Consider the following 20,998-nt stretch of genomic DNA (forward strand, 5'->3'; position numbering starts at 1 on the left):
AGTGAACCAGCAGATGGAGGATTTTTTTCTCTCTCTCTCCCCTGCCCCTTCTCTGTGATGCTGCCTTTAAATTAAATGAGTCACTCTTTTTTAAAACAGAGAAAGGACAAGGTTAAGGCTAGTAGTAATGGCTCCTCACTAGTGGATCTTGCTGGGACCTTGCCCTTTGGGGTGCCAGGGAATGCTGTTCACTGGGATGTCTCACCAGAGGCTTCTGTGCTGCAAAGCTGCCTGGGCTCCTGTTGCCCAGGGTGTGCATACTGCAGAAGCCTGGTGGGGGAGAAGCCCTGATGTAGGAGCGGGGCCCTGGAGCCTGGAAGCAGAATTCCCCGAAATGTCTTTCTAGTGCTCTCTGCCAACCAAGCCTAATACCATGCCAGCTGGCAAAGGAAAAATATTTAATGAACATAAATCCATTTTCGTGGAGCAGACAAAAAAGGATGGATTGGGAGATGAGGAACAGTAAATCAGTATCTGGCACAGGCACTAAGTGGCTGATAGAATTGTTGGGAGATCTAAAGAAGGAGACTTTAGATTGAGTTTTTAAAGTTTTTATTTATTTATTTTTATTAAAAAGGTAGAAGAAGTGAAGGGGTGGGGTGGAGGAGAGGATATATAGATATCTTCCATCTTTGTTTCATTCCCAAAATGCCTGCAATAGCTGGTGCTGGGCCAGGCCAAAGCCAGGAGCCCAGAGCTCAGTGCGGGGCCTCCTATGTGGGTGGCAGGGGCCCAGGCCCTTGAACCATCTGCTGCCTGCTGGGATGCACATTTGCAGGCAGCTGGAAGTGGGAACTCAAGCCTAGGCACCCCAGTGTGCGATGTGGGGCTCCCAAGCAGCGGATCAGCTGCTTTGCCAGATGCCCACTCCTAGGCTGACCTTGGAGGAACAACTCCCAAAACCTTAGCATGCAGGCAGGAAGGTTGTATAGTCTCATTTGTGGCTAGGGTGCTTCCTACCTAGCTGTGAAGTTGCTTCCAATGCTTCATTTCTTTGACTGCTATTTCAGAATCAGGAAGCTGTTGGGGTGAGGAGTCTGTGGTGATGAGGAACCTCCACCTGTACTTGCCTGTGGTAGAACCACTCTGGGCCTGTTCTGGTCTGTGCTAGCCCTGCCTACTAGTAACTAGATCAGCTTTTCTCAACCCTTATACCTAGAGGCACCATGAAGCAATTTGTAGATCTCTGTCTCTTTGATGATAATGTTTTGAAGTGACACCTCATTGTGGTTTTGATTTGAATTGTCCTAGTAAGTAATGGTGAATGCCTTTTTATTTCTGAGGGGATCAGACTTCAAAAAGTTAGTGGAAAAATGGAAATAAAGGGGCCAGCGTTGTGGTGTAGTGGGTAAAACCACCGCTTGTGACTCTGACATCCCGTAACGGCAATGGTTCTATCCTGGCCTCTCCACTTTCAGTCTACTTCTCTGCTAATGACCTGGGGAAAGCAGTGCAAAATAACTCAAGTGTTTGGGCCCCGTTATCCATGTGGGAGCCCAGATGAAGCTCCTAACTCCTGGCTTTGGCCTGGCCCAGCCCTGGCTGTTGCAGCCCTAGGGCGTGAACCATCGGATAGAAGATCTCTCTTTCAAAATAAATAAAGTATTTAAAAAAAAAGAAATTAAAAGATCAGTTTATTTATTTATTTATTTATTTGACAGGCAGAGTGGACATTGAGAGAGAGAGACAGAGAGAAAGGTCTTGCTTTTCCGTTGTTTCACCCCACAATGGCCGCTGCAGGCGGTGAGCCAGGTGCTTCTGGTCTCCCATGCGGGTGCAGGGCCCAAGCACTTGGGCCATCCTCCACTGCCCTCCCAGGCCACATCAGAGAGCTGGACTGGAAGAGGAGCGACCGGGACAGAATCCTGTGCTCTGACTGAGACTAGAACCCGGTGTGCCATCGCTGCAGGCAGAGGATTAGCCTATTGAGCCATGACGCTGGCAAAAGATAAGTTTATTTTTAAGCAAAGTTTTTCAAGTACATGCATAGATTTTTCATATGTGCGCATTACTCATGAACTTTTTGAAGACCCCTGATTCATGAATTTTAAATATTTTTGGTATGAAAATAAATTCATCTTTCAATTCCATTTTCCATGAACTTATTGAAGTTCCCTTATACTTGTTAACAATTTTTATGTTGCCTTTGGGAAAATGTCTGTGCAGATCCTTTGCTGATTTTTAAATCAGGCAGTCTTTTTTTGCTGTTGAGTTGTATGAATTCTTTATTATTTTGTGTATTAATCCCTTATAAGGTATGTAAGGTATCCATACATAGGCTGCCTTTCCATTTTGTTGATTGTTTGCTGTGCTTTTGTTTTGTATATTTCCATTTGTTTATTTTTGCATTTGTGGGTCATGCTTTTGGTGTCTCAGTTTAAAAAATCATTGGAAGACAGATACAGATAATCCTTCCACCTGCTTTCTTGTAAGAGTTTTATGGCTTCAGGTCTTCACATTTATGTTTAGTCCATTTAGCATAACAACTTTATGGTCATCCTTGTACGGTGTGTCAGAACTTCACTGGCCTTTCTTTTCATTTTATTTGAGGAGAGAGAGAGAAACAGAGATCGAGATATCTTCCATTTGCTGGTTCACTCTCCAAATGCCCATAGTGTTGGGGCTGGGCTGGGCTGGGCTGGAACTCAATCTGTTTCCCTGTGAGCAGCAGGGATTCAATCCTTAGTTGTCATCAGCTGTTGCCTCTAGGAGGAGACTGGCAATGGAAGCAGAGCTGTGCATGAACCCTGCACTCTGATACAGAATGGGGCCTTTCCAAGTGCTATCTTAACCCTGCAGCACTCTCCTCATTGATGTTTTTGATTGCTGAATAATGTTCCATTATATTCATATGTCACATCTTGTTTACCGTTCCAACTGTTCCTAGGCATTTTATTTGTCTTCCTTTTGGCTTTTGTGAAAAATGCTGCTTTGAACATCAGTGTAAATGTTTGCATCCCTGTTTTTAGTTCTTTTGTATGTGTATCTAGGGGTTGAATTGCTGGGGCATAGGATAATTCTCTCTTTAGCTTTTTGAGGAACCATCAAACTTTTTCACAGTCAAGATGAGATTTATTGATCTGTCCTTTCAAAAGTTCTGGATTTCTGTGAAAGAGTAGCAACCTGTCAATCAAAGGAAAGTAATGAATGCTTTGCCGTGGTTTTTTTTGACTTGTTTTTTCTTGCTTGATAAGCTTCAAGAACAGGGAGGAAAGGTCTCTTGTCAGTAGACAGTGAAAACTGTAAATGCTTAAGTTCAGCAAAATGAAAATATTAGTGAATCAGCTTTGTTCTTTATTTAAAAACAATTTTATTGTATATGAGGGTACTTAAGAAGGTTCATGGAGCTCTTGGAGTAAACAACCTCAGGTGATCTGTGTTTATTTTGGTGAAAAATATTTTTAAATGACTATGCAAAATCAAGAAATCAAAATATCTCTCTCTCTCTCTCTCTCTCTCTCTCTATATATATATATATATATAATTTTGTAACTCTGGATCTTTATTTGAGCCTCATCTTACCAATGAGTAAAAACCAAAAATAGTTGATTTATGTGAAAAGCTGGTGTAAATTGTGTCTTGGGCATGGGTGAGGTCAGGGATGTAACCCAACATGGAGAGGCTGATGTTGGTCAGCCCGTCCTTTCTGTGCAGTGCAGTCTGCAGGCACCACAGCCACCTCACCAGATGGACATGGGCCTACCACCCACACCCACATGTGGCTGATTTCTGACAAAACTGATGCTGCTCATGTGCATTGCATGGTGCAGGGGACTTTTAAAAATAGTTTAATTTAAAAAATTGTGATGTCTCGAAAGAACTATATCAATGTCTTGTAGACCTTAGGTTGAGAATCCCCGAACTAGATTCTGGGATCTCTGCACGTGCCATAGTCCCAGTTTGTCTGATTTTGCTTTCCAAGGTTTCAGCTGCCTGTGGTCAACTGTGGTCTGAAAATATTAAATGGAAAATTCTAGAAATAAACAATTTGTAAGTTTTTTTAAAGGATTTATTTTATTGATTAGAAAGAGTTATAGAGAGAGGTAGAGACAGAGAGAGAGGTCTTCCATTCACTGGTTCACTACCCCAGATGACCGCAATGGCCGGAGCTGTGCCGATGTGAAGCCAGGAGCCAGGAGCTTCCTCTGGGTCTCCCACAAGGGTGCAAGGGCACAAGGACTTGGGCCATCTTCTACTGCTGTCCGAGGCCATAGCAGAGAGCTGGATTGGAAGTGGAGCAACCAGGACTCAAACCAGCACCCATGTGGGATGTCGGAGCCGCAGGTGGTGGCTTTACCTGCTATGCCACAGCTCCAGCCATGCATTTTTAAGTTGTTAAGAGTGTGGGATGAATTAGATTATAGGATTGATGTATTTGGTATAATGGGGGCATATATTAAGCATTTGTAAGTTTATAGAAACTATTCCCTTAAAATTGATTTTGATATGTAATCATAGTATATAACCAATTACTCAGTGATAACAGTTTTCAAGTTGTCTTAGTCCACTTCTGATGCTCTAACAAAATACCACAGAATGGGTAGCTTATAAACAACAGAAGTTTATTTCTCACAGTTTTGTAGTCCAAGGTCAAGATTCTGGTGGATTTGGTGTCTGGAGAGAGCCCATTCCTGGTTCACAGATGGCTTCTTCTTGCTAAGGGAACACCAGATCTTCTGGTTTTCTTTTTATGGGCATTGATCTCATTCATGAAGACTCTACACTGATGACCCAGTTATCATCTTCTCAAAGATTCCACCTTCTGATACCTTCACTAAAGTGTTTTCCTCCCTGTCCCTCCAGAGTTTTAAAAGGGCCACTCAGGATGTTATATTGAGAATCGAATGTGGGGGGTCAAAGGTAGAAGGCTTGACTGTGGTTAGTAGGTAGTGAGGAGATGAGATTTTGGGTATGTTTTGAAAGTAGTGGGAGTCAGGACTTTCTGATGGATTGGTGTGTGTGTGTGGCAGGAGACAAACAAGTAGCCAAGGTCTTGGGCTGAGCATCTGGGGAGAGGATTGTTTGTGACTCTGGAAGAGCTAGGGTGCAGCACTGTTGGGTGGATTTTGAGTTGGTAATATTGCTAGGAGATCCAGGTGGAGATGTTTGAGTTGTCAGGAAGCTGGATGGTGTGACCAGGGAACAGACTGTAGGTAGAAGAGGACAAGAAGGACCTGAGCCTCGGGCATTCTGTAGAGGAGACTTTGAAGTGACCTGTGCGGTAGGCAGCAAACAGACTACTGCCAGGAGAGAGTGTTTGCAGAAAGAGGGTGTGTTTGCTGCTGCCGGTAGGACGTGTGAGAAGAGGACTGGTCATGGACCAATAACTGGGTTTCATAACAGGAGGTCGCTGGTTGCTGACTGACAAGGGCAGAGCCTGCCTGTAATGTGCTCTCTAGAGAGGGGAAGACAGGGCTGTGCACACTGTGTGTAACTGCTTTCATGAGGAGAGAAAGGAGACTCCAGCTAGATAGGGGCAGTGGGGGGGGGGGGGAGTTTTTCTCTTTAAGACAGATTTTATGGTGATGAAAACATCCAATGATGTGGAAAGAGTAGATTGTGTCTGAATTTAGTGGTTGGTTATTGTAATCACTCCTCTGCTTATGCTTGTGGCTTCTTTGCCCCTGTCTTGTCACACTTGCTTGGCAAAGCCTTGAACTTGGTGAGATGCAAGGCCTCTGTTTCTAGGTGCCCGATCTTACTGCATCATAGTGCAGTGATCACAGATATTCACAGCATAAGAAGCTTTTTATTTACTCTAAAGCGCTCTGGCTTCCAGCTTCAGCAATTGAAAGCTGTAGGACGCAGTGGATTCGCCCTAGGATAATAGGATAGGATTGAAAGCTGATCTTTTTTCCCAGCTAACTCTAAAAGTCCCAGAAAGTAGAATTCTTTGATGTTGTCAGTTTCATTAGAGAAAATTGTTTGTCAGGAGTTACGTATTTAGTGGCTGAGAATTTTCCATAAAGGTGAGGCTGGAGATATGGAGGAGCTAAGAAGTTATTGCAATCAGAAATTTTTAGGTAGTTTCATGGTCACTTTCTCTGCTGTCCTGAACATTTCCTGAGTTCATGGAGTCTCAGTTTCCTGGATTCTGGACAGAATACCCATGCTTCTTTGCCCCTTACTTTTCTTTTTTGTCTCTGTGGACTTAAACAGAACTTTATTTCTTTACTGTCTGCTATTTTTTTTTTTTAACTCTTTCTGGAGGGAGAGGAGAATGTGGTTAACCTGCATTGTGACCTGCAAATTTGAATAACTTCTTAACTGTTGAAATAGAGTTGGCTATGGCAAGTACCCAACATTAGTTTTTATAGTTCTAATAAAATTTGCAGCGACCTTTACATGACATGCGCTGTTAATGTAGTTTTAGAGAGAGTCTTAGCACTCAACAAGTAGAAGTGACATCATTTCTGTTTATGACAGCAATAGTGCTTTTGAAAGCACATATTTTTTCCCCTCCTGCCTTTAGGTATATAGTGATTCTTAATAATTCAGAAGCTGGGCCGGCGCCGTGGCTCAACAGGCTAATCCTCCGCCTTGCGGCGCCGGCACACCGGGTTCTAGTCCCGGTCGGGGCACCGATCCTGTCCCGGTTGCCCCTCTTCCAGGCCAGCTCTCTGCTGTGGCCAGGGAGTGCAGTGGAGGATGGCCCAAGTCCTTGGGTCCTGCACCCCATGGGAGACCAGGATAAGCCCATGGCTCCTGCCATCAGAACAGCGCGGTGCGCCGGCCGCAGCGCGCTACCGCGGCGGCCATTGGAGGGTGAACCAACGGCAAAAGGAAGACCTTTCTCTCTGTCTCTCTCTCACTGTCCACTCTGCCTGTCAAAAAAAAAAAAATAATAATTCAGAAGCTGGGAAAAGTTACTCTGAATTTGTAGTCACTTTAAAAAGATGAGCCTATTAAAAGAAAGAATAAATAGCAGTGTAAAATTCCTCATGGACTTTAAAATGTCCTAATTTTTTGTGCATGGTCCTAAATACCTATATCCTTTGCTTTGGAGTTGTATTTTGTTGAAACATTCTTATTGATAGAAAAATTACAGATTCAGAAAAAATTCTGAATCTAAGTTAAACCATTTCAAGACTGCTATTTTGCATGTTTTGGTTTAAATATAGCATTACTAATTACAGTGTCATTGTTTCACTTTTTAGTGATACCACAAAAATCTTCTTTTCTAAGCATTGCTGTATAAAAGTAAAAAGACATTCAGAGTATTTTTTTGGTGAATAGAAAATAAATCTGAACAATAATAAGAATTGTGTGTCTTGCTATTGAAGGTTGTTTCAAGTGTACAAAGTGTATTTTCTTAATATGGAGGGAAAATGTGTATTATGTACATTCAGCAAGATAATGATATAGATATTTTTTACTCTTTAGAATCAACCTGTTACTAATTGAAAGTGTTCTCATATAGAAATAACCATACTTATTTACCAGTCTTTGGCCATTGTATGAATGGCAAACAATAAGTACATTAATCACAGGATGCAGTGGGTAGTTCAAGTATTTTAAGGTGGAATATTAGAACAGTAAGAATGTCTCAAAAGAATTCCTAACAGCAGATCACAAACTGCATTTTTGTAGCACCAGGATTTTGCTCACGTCCTCCTGGCTGATTTTAGCTATTTTAATAGTCAGATGTTCCACATTGAGGGGACCCTCCAGAAGCACTTAAAAAACCCTTTTGGTTTCCAGTGCTGTCTTGTGTTGCCCACCATGAACATTTTTCATTGCCTGGCTTTTATGACATCATAAAAATAGAAAACACAGTTGTGTAAGTGTTTAATGTCATTAACGTTTTTCTTTCAGATTACCTGCAATGATGAAATGAAGTAACTCAAGATGAGCAAGTTAAAAGTGGTATCAGAGAAAAGGTAATTCTAAATATTTTTATGTATAGAAATTGCAGACATAATTGTTAGAAACTCATTACTTCAAAATGCTATTCATGTTTAATAGTACATTTATATTATTTTGTTAGTGTTTATTAATATTAAAACAGTAGTCAGTATACTATGGCTCATGGCCATGTAAGGCCTCTCTTTATGTTGTGTGCCCTGTGACCTAAGAATGGGTTTTATATTTTTAATTGCTTTTAAAAAGTCAAAATAATACTTTGTGACACCTGAGGACTGAAGGAAATTTGGGTTTGAGTTATGTGAAGAGAATTTTATTGGAACACAGGCCTGCTCCTTCCATGCTGCATTTGCATTGTGGTTGCCAAGTGGAGGAATTTGACAGACTGTGGCTCACAATGCCTAAAATATTTGTTATTTGGACCTTCACAGGAAAAGTTTGTCTTCGGAGTCAGAGCTCATTATATCATCTCTGTGAAAGTTCTAAAGTGCCAGGGAATTGTCTGAAGTTTGGTTAAAAGTCAGGCAGACTGGTTCCATGTTCAGGTTTTCTTAGCTGTACAGCCTTGAACAGTCTGCTTAACTCTGTCTGCTACACCTCAGTTTTGTCATCTATAAAATTAGTTTAATGATAATACTGTTATAATAAGGATGTGAAGATTAAATAGTGCCTGGCTGACTCAGTAAATGGCGGCTTGTTAATATTGATAGTAACCATAGTAACCAACATTTCTGGTTTTTTTTTTTTAAGATTTTTTTATTTATTTGAGAGAGTTACAGAAGAGAGAGGGAGGTCTTCCATCCACTGGTTCACTTCCCAGATAGCTGCAATGGCCAGAGCTTGGCCAGTCTGAAGCCAGGAGCCAGGAGCTTCTTCTGGGTCTCCCATGTGGGTGCAGTGGCCCAAGGGCTTGGGCCATCTTGCACTGCTTTCCCAGGCCATGGCAGAGAGCTGGATTGGAAGTGAAGTGGCCAGGACTTGTACTAGCATCCATATGGGATGCTGGTGCCCCAGGTAGTGGCTTTACCCAATACCTCACACTGCCGGCCCCAACATTTCTGCGTTATGGTAGTGTTTTATGTTTACATGCGTGCAACTTTGCATTTTAGCTGTGTTTTAAGTTTGCTATATCATGAACAGTAATGTGCTATACGAAACATTAGATTTAAATAAGATTTGTCTGGGGTTGCTAAGTGTTTCAGTTATCAATCATATGAGATAATCATGCTGTCTGTCTAAAATTACATTGTTCGCATACTTGTATATTTTCTTCAAGAAGGGAATTAGGCCTTTTTTATGTTTAAAAAGAAAAAGTGATTTCCTTACTTTAATAGATCAAGTCAAGCAAGTATTTAGTTGAGCTATGAGTCTCTAGATCATTATTTCTAAGACTGTGAAGTTGCTTAGAGTTTGAAAATATTTGAAAGAAAGATGATGTTGGTGCTAAACATGTACAGCTTTTTTCTTACTATTCTCTAAATAATACAGCATTACAAATATTTATGTAATACTCAGATTTTATTAGATATTATAAGTAGAGATGACTTAAAGTGTGTGGAAGGAGGTGTGCAGGTTCTGTGTTGTTTGCACACTGTGTGCCATTTTACAAGGGACCTGAACACCTCTAGATGGTCGTATCTAGGGGAATCCCAGAACTAGTCACCCCAACTGTGTGGCATATTGAGACATGTCTGAGAATTCACAAAACTGTCCCCCAGAGAAACAATACTTGTAGGTATTGTTCTGAATTGTTTGTTTCCTCAAGCTAGATCAAAGCATACCAATTTCCAGAGAAAACCTATTGAACCACTTCCCCTATCTCCAGAGGCTTCTCTAGATGCTGTCTTTGGTTACTTATTTGTTTTTATTTTATTTTGACAGGCAGAGTTAGACAGTGAGAGAGAGAGACAGAGAGAAAGGTCTTCCTTTTTCCATTGGTTCACCCCCCAAGTGGCAGCTACGGCCGGTGTGTTGCGGCCGGAGCGTTGTGCTGATCCGAAGCCAGAAGCGAGGTGCTTCCTCCTGGTCTCCCATCGAGTGCAGGGCCAAAGGACCTGGGCCATCCTCCACTGCACTCCCAGGCCACAGCAGAGAGCTGGACTGGAAGAGGAGCAACTGGTACTAGAACCCGAGGTGCTGGCGCCACAGATGGAGGATTAGCCTAGGTGCCGGCTGCATATTCGTTTTTTTGTTTTCTTTAGATTTATTTGTCAGCAGAGAGGTAGCTGTTAAATCCTTTTATATACACGTAGCTTGGAACTAAATCTTAGAGAATAGAAAAGAAACATAGATACAATAATTAACATAGAGCTTTGAGGAAAATGGGTGTTGAGTGTGTTCCTAAAGAAAAAAAAACCCTATTTCCCTTTTATGCAAAGCTTGTAATAAATCACAAAGAGAATACCTGAGGGAAACTACAATATGCTGACTTACCCAGTGTGTAGTCAAGTGTTAAACTGAGAGGTCCTTAGGCCTGGAGAATAAGGTTCTCATCATAGGAGTTTGCTTCATGGTGCGTTCGTGAAGAGGAGTGGCTGGCTTGAAACCTTGTTCTTTTGTAGCATATCTGAAGGGTTGGTGGAATATTCCAATGTGCTAGGCTTAGCCAAGGATGAAATTCAGTGCATTAGGTGGGCAGAGGTACAGAGCATGTCAGGGGGGTGATTTAAATGCAATAAGTAGTAAGATAAAAGAAGCAGATACTTTCTCTACTATCAGGGTCATGCCCTGGGTCTTACCACCAGAAGAACCCTCAGTACTAATTCTGACATTCCATTTTCCAAGTGTATCTTTTATCTTCCTGGCTCTTGCTTGGAAGTCTGTAGTGTATGAGTTTGATCTCACTTAGAGCTATAATTTGTTGACTTTTTTTGTCTGTCATTCATCTCCTCCCTTCTCAGTTCATTGTTACACACTTCTGCAGGCACGTGGGATGTCTCTGCCTTGCTTTGTGTTTCTCCATCACAGCTTGACAGAGCCCCTACCATGGATAACCTTTACGGAGCAGATGAATGACCTTGGAAGATGAATGAACTTGGCAGGTTTCACTAAACATTATTGATCCTCAACCTGAATTGAACCCAGTAATCTGCTGTGGTTTGGAAAGTGCATTTTCCCAATTGTTATAGTAGCTGCTTTGTTCTTTATGTCCTTCAACCTTTAAGATCATCACAGGTTTGATGACCTTCCTTAATAGACCATAGAGATAATGCAATCCATTTTCCTCCTGCTTCTTGCACTGCATTTATAGACCCTGTACTATTAAATCCCTCCCTCTCTCTACTCTGGTTATTCACTCTAACAGGGGATGTGTCTTTCTTGTCAAGAAATGGGGCTGGCATTGTTGTGTAGCCGATAAAACTGCCACCTATGATGGCAGCATGTCATATGGGCCCAGGTTCCAGTCCCAGCTGCCCCACTTCCCATCCAGCTCCCTGCCATAATGGCCTGGGAAAGGCAGTGGAGGTTGGCCCAAGTGTTTGGGCCCCTGCTACTACTTATGTGGGAGGTCAACCGGATGAAGTTGCTAGCTCCTGGCTTTGACCTGGCTCAGTCTTGGCTGTTAGGGCCATCTGAGAAGTGAACCAGTAGATGGAAGATTTTCTCTCTTTTCTCTGTCTCTTTTTCAAATAAATAAATAAAACTTTTTTTTTTTTTTTAAATAGAGCTATACTGTCACCTGTGTTCTAGATTTCACACTCCTCTCCTGCCATCCTTTCTTTTCAGGGTCTTTTAATCATCCTTTATTCTAATGTCTTATTTTCAATTTTATCTTAAATTTTATTTTTAATTCCATTCCTTATCATTTAAGCATGATTTGGGATTTCTGATATTCCTCTCTGCTCTTCTGTTACTACACAATTTATTGGAGTGCCTTAAAAGCCAAGAATTTTGAGATAGTCTATAAATGCAATCCATATCTCATTTAGTACTCTCCAACTACTCCTGTTTATATTGGGTATTATCCACTGCACCAACATTTCTTATTTGGCCACTCAGAAATTTTTAAACAGCCTTATTGAGATGTCACTGACATGCAACAATTATGTATGATTTTGATGTACAATTTGGTAAGATTTGACCTTCTACACCTGCGATGCTGTCGCCTCAAACAAAATGATGAATGTATTCATCACACCCAAATGTTTCTGGGTACTCTTCTGAAACCCTTCCCTCTCATCTTGTCTTTCATTCCAGGAAAACACTGATCTGTTTTCTATCTGTATGTGGTGGTTTTTTTTTTTAATATTTATTTTACTTATTTGAAAGAGAGTTATAGAAAGAGATAGAGCCGGAGAAAGAGAGAGGTCTTCCATCTGCTGGTTAGCTCCCCAAATGACTGCATTGGCCAGAGCTGAGCTGATCCACAGCCAGGAGCCAGGAGCTTTCTCCAGGTCTCCCGTGTGGGTGCAGGGGCCCAAGAACCTGGCCCATCTTCTGCTGTTTTCCCAGGTCACACCAGAGAGCCAGGTCTGAAGAAGAGTAGCCTGGACTTGAACCAGCCCTGCAGGCTAGGGCCCCAGCCCCAGCCCCAGCCCCAGCATGTTATTTTTATTTATTTATTTATTTATTTATTTATTACTTTTCTAGAATTTTCTGTGAGTGCTAAGCAAAGTCTTTTTTGGCAATGTGTGTAAGGGTTGGAGATGCATGGGTCTTGCTTTTCTACTCTACACAATTATAGTTCAGTTCATCTCTCTTGAGATTCATCTCTGTTGTAGTGTGTATAATTCATACTTTTTTTTAAAAAAGGATTTATTTATTTGCATGGCAGAATGATAAGGAGAGAGGGAGGGTGGGAGAGTGAGTGAACATGTGCTTTCATTTGCTGGTTTGTTCCCCAAATGCCCACAGTAATCAGGACTTGGTCAGGCTGGACCTAGGAGCCAGGAGCTCCATCTGTGTCTCCCATGTGAGTGAGAGGACCCCAGGTATTTGGGCCATCATTTGCTGCCTTCCCAGGTGCATTAACAAGAAGCTGGATCAGAAGTGGATTAACTGGAACCCAAGCTGACACTCTGTTATGGGATGCAAATGTCCCCAGTCAGTGCGTCACTGTGGCTTCCCCGCCCCATACTTTGTTTTGATTACTGAGCAATATTCCAGAGAATAGAACATTACATTTGCTTGTGCATTTATCCTCTGGGCTGCTTCTAGTTTCTGGCTATTACAAGTAAGTATGTATATACAAGTGCAGCATCCATGTGTAAGTACATGTGTTTGGGTACGTGCTTTCTTTTTTCTTGGCTAAATAGGTAGGAATGGAACGACTTAATCATAGGATAAGCCCTTTTTTTAAAAATTATTTTTATTTGACAGGTAGAGTTATGGACAGTGAGAGAGAGAGAGAGAGAAAGGTCTTTCTTCCATTGGTTCACTTCCCTAATGGCCGCTACGGCCTGCGCTGTGCCGATCTGAAGCCAGGAACCAGGTGCTTCCTCCCAGTCTCCCATGCGGGTGCAGGGACCCAAGCACTTGGGCCATCCTCTGCTGCCCTCCCTGGCCACAGCAGAGAGCTGGAGTAAAAGAGGAGCAACCGGGACTAGTACCTGGTGCCCCAACCGGGACTAGACCCCCGGGGTACCGGCACTGCAGGCAGAAGATTAGCCAAGTGAGCCACAGCACCGGCCTTTTCTTTTTTTTTTTAAGGGAACTACCAGCAGCCTGTTTTCCAAGAAGGTTGCACCATAGTATAGTCCCTTCAGTAACATATGAGAGTTTTAGTTCCTCTACAGGCCCACCAACACTTGGTATTCTCTGATTGTAGCTTCTAGTAGGAGTGTGGTGGAATCATTGTCATCTTAATTTGCATTTCTCTAATGCAAATTAGAGCTGCAAATTTGTTTCCTTAGCAGTAGGTTTCTGTAGATGCTGTTGGTCAGGTTGACAAAAATCCCTTCTAATCATATTGAGCATCCGTTCATGTACTTATTTACCTTCAGCATATTTTACTTTGTGATTTTTTTTAGCTCTTCCCATTGATTAGATTGTGTTTTTAACAATTACTGAGTTTTGGAAGTTCTTAATATGTTAAGAATACAAATCCTTTATCAGATAATTGAATGGCAAACATTTCCATTTAGTCTATTCATGTTCAGAATCATATATGGGAAGATCAGAACGTTTTTGACTTAGATGTTGGCTATTTTGTACATTTTCAGTAGTGTTTTATAGTTTTCAGTGTACTGGCTTTTCAGGTAGTTTATCAGATTTATCCCTGTTTCATTTGTTTTCATGCTGCTGTCAATGGTATTTGTCAATTTACATTTCTTATTGGCTGTTACTAAATATAAAAATATACTTGATTTTTATATATTAATATATATATTAAATATATTGCTTTTGCATCCTGTCAGCTTACTGAACTTAATAATATTTCTGGTAGCTTTTTTTTTTTTTTTTTTTTGTAAATTTCCTTAGTCTCTACATGGATAGACATGCTGTTTGTGAGTGAAGACACGTTGACATCTTCCTTACCCATTTGGCTGTCTTTTTTTGTCTTCCACCCTCCCGTGGCTTGCACTGGTTAGAATCCCTGATATAATGTTGAATGGAAATGGTGTGAGTGGATATTCTTGTCTTGTTTCTGATCTTAGGGAAAAAACATTCTTTTATTCCCTTTGAAGTGTTTTGTTAGTAGTAGGTTTCTGTAGATGCTATTGGTCAGGTTGACAAAAATCCCTTGTATTCTGGTTTGCTGGCCATTTTAATCCAGAATCAGCGTTGGGTTTTGTGAAGTGCCTTTTCTGTGTCTGCTGAGATGGTTGCAGAGTTTTTCTGTTTTTGTTAGCAAATGAGTTACACTGGATGCCTTCTAAATGTTAAACTCACCTTGCATTACTGTGATTGATATGCTTCTCAAGATATCATTATTACCATTTGTTTATATTGTTGAATTTAATATACTAAAAGGTGATTTAGAACTTTTCATCCGTGTTCAAATGAAATAGGCCAGATTTTGTTATTAGTGTCACACTGGCCTCCTGGGATTTTGGAATGGGGAAGTATTCTCTCCTTTTCATTTTTTTTTTTTTTCTGCAAGAGTTCAGTAGAATTATTTCTTCTTTAAATACTTGGTAATATTCTCCAGTGACTCCATCTTGGCTTGGGATTTTCTTTATGGGAAACTTCTAGAATACAGACTTTTTAATTCAGCACTGTTCACGTTTTTCTTTCTTTCTGAGTGAGGTTTGGTAATTTGTGTCTGTGATAGGCTGAATAAAGGCCCCAGGAGATGTCCATGGCCTATGAGTGTGTTATTTTAATTTTATTTGGTCTAAAGTACTTTGGGAATGTGAGTAAATTAAGGACTATGAGCTGGGAAGGTTCTCCTGGATTGTCTGAGTGCACCTGATGTAACCACAGAGTCCTTGTGAGGGGGAGGCAGGAGGGTCGGAGGCAGCAGCAGATGCGATGAGGGGAGCCAGAGGTGTGACAGAGGCCCTGAGTCAAGGAGTAGACTGAGAAAGGTGAGGAAATGGATGCTTTCTTTTCTTTCTTTCTTTCTTTCTTTCTTTCTTTCTTTCTTTTTTTTTTTTTTTTTAATTTATTTGACAGGTAGAGTTATAGACAGTGAGAGAGAGAGACAGAGAGAAAGAGAGAAAGTCCACTCCCCAAATGGCCGCTACGGCCGATGCTGCGCCAATCCAAAGCCAGGAGCCAGGTGCTTCTTCCTGGTCTCCCATGCAGGTGCAGGAGCCTAAGCACTTGGGCCATCCTCCACTGCCCTCCCGGGCCATAGCAGAGAGCTGGACTGGAAGAGGAGCAACCAGGACTAGAACCTGGCACCCATATGGGATGCTGGCGCTGCAGGCGGAGGATTGATCAAGTGAGCCACAGCGCTGGCCTGGATGCTTTCTTAGATCCTGGAGAGGGACCATCTTTCTACTGCACCTTGGCTTTAGAACTGATTTTGGATTTCTGACCTGCAGGTTTTAAGATTATAAATTTGTGTTGTTTTAATAGTTTGTGGTAATTGACTACTACAGTAGAAGTTGGAAATTGTCCATTTCTTCCATATTGTCCAATTACTTGACAGAGTTGTTCAAAATATTCTTTCTTCTTTCAATGGGTATAGAATTTGTAGTGATGTTGCCTTTTTTTTTAAAGATTCATTTATTTATTTGAAAGTCAGTGTTACACAGAGAGAGGAGAGGCAGAGAGAGAGAGAGAGAGAGAGAGAGAGAGAGAGAGGTTTTCCATCCGCTGGTTCACTCTCCAGATGGCCACAACAGCTGGAGCTGAGCTGATCTGAAGCCAGGAGCTTCTTCCGTGTCTCCCATGTGGGTGCAGGGCCCAAGGACTTGGGCCATCTTCCACTGCTTTTCCAGGCCATAGCAGAGAGCTGGATGGGAAGAGGAGCAGGTGGGACTCGAACCAGCGCCCATATGGGATGCTGGTGCTTCAGGCCAGGGCATTAACCTGCTGCACCACAGCGCCAGCCCCAGTGATGTTAGCTTTTTCATTCTTGTTATTGGTAAGTCTGCCTGAAAGTTCATCAGTTGAATTGGTTTCTTCAAAATAGAAGTTTTGATTTCATTGAATTTTTTTTTCCTTATGCTTTCCCTGATTGCCTGTTTCTTGGATTTCTGTTTGGGTTGTTCTGTTGTTTGCTGACTTCTGCTTATTTTGAGTTTCATGTAAGTTGGAAATTCAGGTCATTGAGATTTTTCTTTTCTAATGAAGGCACTATTGCTGTAAATTTTTCCCTACGTGCTGTCCTAGTGATATCCAACTAATTTTGATATGTTGTATTTTCATTCAGTTCAAAACACCTTCTAATTTCCCTTGAAATTTCTTCTTTTGTCTGAGTTATTATTTATTTATTTATTTTTAAAAGCTTTTATTTTTATTTAGGTACAACTTAGCAATATAGTGGTTCTTCCCTCCATACCCACCCTCTCACCCCCCTCTCCCATCCCGCCTCCTACTCCTTCTCCCATCCCATTCTTCATTAAGATTCATTTATAATTAACTTTATATACAGAAGACCAACTCTATTCTAAGTAAAGATTTCAACAGTTTGCACGCACACAGACATACAAAGTATAAAATACTGTTTGAAGACAAATTTTACTGTTAAGTCTCATTGTACAACACATTAAGGACAGGGGTCCTACATGAAGAGTAAGTGCATAGTGACTTCTGTTGTTAATTTAACAATTGATACTTTTGTGTATGCCATGAGCTACCAAGGCTGTGGAAGTCTTTTGTGACCACAAACTCCGACCTTATTTAGACAAGGCCATAAGCAAAGTGGAAGTTCTCTCCGCCCTTCAGAGAAAAGTACCTCCTTCTTTGATGGCCCTTTCTTTCCACTTGGGGTCTCACTGTCTATGAGTTATTTAGAAGCATGAGATTCAGTTTCCAAATACTTGAGGATTTACCAAAGTTTTGGCATATGTAATTTAGTTCCATTGTGGTCAGCAAACACCCCTTGTATGATTTATATGTCTTTAAATTTCTTTAACCTTGTTTTATGCTGCAGAAAGTGGTCTATCTTGGTAAATATTCCATGAATACTTAAGAATGAATAGTCTGCTGTTATTAGATGGGGGCATTATAGAAATGTTCAGTAGGGTAGGTTGGCTGCTAGTTATTTATTATTCACATATTTTAATCTTTACTCCTCTCTGCTACTTGTTCTGTTGATTATAGAGACAGGGATAATAAACTCCATGAGTTTGTTTTTTTCTCTTATGGTTTTGAGTTCTGCTTCAGGTATGCTGAGACATTGTCCCTGTGGTATTGGTGAAGTGGTCGCTGTGCGATGGCCTGTAGTCCTGGCAGTAGATTTCTCTGCTGGTGTGCTGAGACACTGTTCCTGTGGTGTTGGTGAAGTGGTCGCTGTGTGATGGCCTGTACTCCTGGCAGTAGATTTCTCCGCTGGCGTGCTGGGACACTGTTCCTGTGGTATTGGTGAAGTGGTCGCTGTGCGATGGCCTGTAGTCCTGGCAGTAGATTTCTCTGCTGGCGACACAGCCTTCTTTTGATTAGTATTAGCAGGATGCATTTTTTCTGTTCTTTTCCTTTTTGCCCATTTCTGTTTTTGCATTTGAAGTGTTTGTTCCAGGCAGCAGATATTGGGTTTGTTTTATATCTGTTCCAACCTTTTGTGCCTTTTAATTGAGGCTTTCAGACCTTCTAATTTAATGTGTTTAAAAATATCTCAACTATTCATTTCCTATTTGTCTCATTTATTCTTCATTTCTTCCTCCTTTTCCGCCTTCTCTTAGGTTACTGAGTAGTTTTTTCTAGTTCTATTTTATCACTTTTGTTGGCTTGTTAGCTAGAACTCTGTTTTGTTAGTGGTTTCTGAAGGGTGAAATATAAATATACATTTAGTAGACTTAACCACAGCCCAAATTCAAGTGAGTATGGTTATTTTTCTTTTTTTTTTTTTTTGAAAGGCAGAGTCTCTCTCTCTCTCTCTCTCTCTCTCTCTCTGTCTCTCTCTTTCACATACACACACATACAAACACAGAGAGAGATAGAGGTAGAGAGAGATATGGAGATCTTCCATCTGCTGGTTCTGGATGTCAGGAGCCAGGACCTTCTGTGTCTCCTGTATGTTTATGTCAGTTCCTTGTTCTTTTGGTTGATTGTTGTTGTTATTGAGTGTACTTACCTGTTTTGTACATTCCTGGTAATTTTTGATTAGTGGATTTTGCTGTGGGCTGTCCTGGATATTTTTGTATTCCTTAAAATCTTTTTGAGCCTTCTTCTGGGATACAGGTCAGTTGCTTAGAACTGGTTTGAGTCTTTTGAGTCTTGCTTTGCATTTTTGTTAGATGGACTGGGGCTGTTCTCAGCCTGTGTCTAAACTCCTCAGTACTGAGGTGACAGCCCTGTGTGTACTATACCCAGAGCTCTGCTAATCATGAGGTTTTCTGCTTGCATTGGTGGGAACACATACAGTTCTTCCTACTGTGTGGGCAGTTGACAGCATTACCCCACATCTGCTGAGCTGGCTCTTTCCATAACTGTCAGTAGATCTGTACTCTGCTCTGTGTTTGAGGGGAGCTCTCTGCAGCTGGAAGTGTTTCCTTTGAATTTGTCACCTTGGTCTTCCTGGACTTTTAGCTCATTTCCTCTTCCATTCCCCATTCTTATGGCCTTGCCTGGGCTTTCCCTTTCTGCCTTGATGGGAAAGTTCCAGGCGGTAAATTGAGGTGGCTGTTGGGTTCACCTCATGTATTTCCTGTCTTTCCACTGGGGTTGGATATGATGATCTTCAACTGGTTTCTGTGGTACTACTGTCTCTTTTCTTCCTCCTTTATTGGCTGCTGCTTCTAAATCTGCTCATGGAACTTCTGAAACTACTTATGGATCTCATACACTCCTCAGGGCTCAGGCCTTCCCCTAGCTGTTTCTCCTTAGGCAAGGCAGTCTTAGCTGAGTCTGTTGATTGAAAGCTCCTCTGTGTAGAGACCTCGCCTCTGTATCTGAGTGCCTGTTAGGTATTGCCACCTGACAGTCTCATTCATCGCCAACGTAACCTACTCCCCCAAGTGAGCCCTTGCAGGTCTTTTCCTCCTCCAGGGTTGGCCTGTCCCATTGATGACATCCTAGCATGCCCATAGGTAGGCTACAAATGTCAGCGTCACCCTTGGCCCTCTTGTTGTCTGTCACTGAAAGGATGTTTCTTTATGCCCATTGATGCTGTCTTGACCAGGCTTTCATCATCCCCACCTTAGACCACTGTCATAGTTTCCTTACTCATTTCTTATCTCCACTCTGGATTTCTTTATTTATTTACTTATTTATTTTTACAAGAAGGAGTGGGTCTTTCCTCCTCTTGCATCTAGCATACTTTCTTGCTTTTTTTGTTTGTTTGTTTGTTTGTTTGTTTGTTTGAAAGAGTTACAGAGTGATGAGGCAGAGAGAGAGTCAGATCTTCCATCTGCTGTTTCACTTCCCAAATGGCCACAACAGCCAGGGCTGAACCAGGAACTTCATCTGGGTCTCCCACATGGGTGCAGGGGTTGAAGTGCTTGGGCCATCTTCTGCTGCTTTTCCAGGTGCATCAGCAGGGAGCTGGATCAGAAGTGGAGTAGCTGGGACATAAACTGGCACACATATGGGATGCTGATGTCTCACAGGTGGAGGCTTTACCCACTGTGCCACAATGCCAGCCTGATTTCCTTGTCTAACTTGTTTTGTTGATTAGAGCCAGGAGACCTTTAAAAAATTGTGTATCTAAATTTCCATTTTGGATATCACTGAATAGTTGTGATTTCCCCATGTCCTCCTAGAAATATAAGCACACCACACACACAGTTTAAAAAGCTGCAAAACCAGAGCTAAGCAGCCTCATGATTTTAAAGATTCAAATGTTGGCAATAGTAGAGACTATTATCTGCAGACTCAGCATTCCGTGGACATGCAGCTGGGACACTGGGCAGAAGCCACTTGGGAGGAAGTGAGGATAAGTGTGGAAAGGCCACAGCGGGTCCAGGATAGCAGGTCTCAGCAAGCTCCGGCAACGACATAGTCATTGCAGGGTTAGAGTAGGCAATGAGTTGTATGCAGAATTTTACGATCCATAGTAACTGGGTTGTGCGGGGGTGGGAGCAGAATCTTCTTGGGCCTGAATTGGTTCAGAGAAGCAGAGTAGGTGGGTGATTCAATAATTCTGTAAATAAATAGTATTTATCCAAAGCAGTCTGTCTCTGGCAGCAAAGGAGAGAGCCCTAATTAACCTACAATACTATCCTGGCCTGTCTGCATTGCCAGTCATTTTACAAGAGCTTGTCCAAGTTACTGATAGGGGAAATCCAGCTTATTCAGTGAGTAATAAAAAGGTTCTGTAACGGGGCCTGTGCTTTGGTGCAGTGGGTTAAAACCCTGGCCTGAAGTGCTGGCATCCCATATGGGTGCTGGTTCGAGTCTCGTCTGCTTCTCTTCTGATCCTGCTCTCTGCTATGGCCTGGGAAAGCAGTAGAGGATGGCCCAAGTCCTTGGGCCCCTGCACCTGTGTGGGAGACCCGGAAGAAGCTCCTGGCTCCTGGCTTCAGATTGGCACAGCTCCGGGCATTGGGGCCAGTAGGGGAATGAACCATCGGATGGAAGACCTCTTTCTCTCTGCCTCTCCTCTCTCTGTGTAACTCTGACTTTCAAATAAGAAATAAATATT

General features: G+C 41.9%; 1 protein-coding gene across 4 annotated transcripts in view; it reads left to right on the forward strand.

The window, feature by feature from the left end:
* Positions 1-20,998, forward strand: part of AGTPBP1 (ATP/GTP binding carboxypeptidase 1) — a 200,998-nt gene that overhangs the window by 13,901 nt on the left and 166,099 nt on the right. For all 4 annotated transcript variants that reach the window (XM_062208617.1, XM_062208619.1, XM_062208620.1 and 1 more), the window contains exon 2: positions 7,816-7,880. In XM_062208617.1, the coding sequence (XP_062064601.1) occupies positions 7,849-7,880 (32 nt within the window). In that variant the 5' untranslated portion in view covers positions 7,816-7,848. The remainder of the gene's footprint in view (positions 1-7,815; positions 7,881-20,998) is intronic.

The sequence above is a fragment of the Lepus europaeus genome, chromosome 12, assembly GCF_033115175.1.
Source record: "Lepus europaeus isolate LE1 chromosome 12, mLepTim1.pri, whole genome shotgun sequence".
Taxonomy (NCBI): domain Eukaryota; kingdom Metazoa; phylum Chordata; class Mammalia; order Lagomorpha; family Leporidae; genus Lepus; species Lepus europaeus.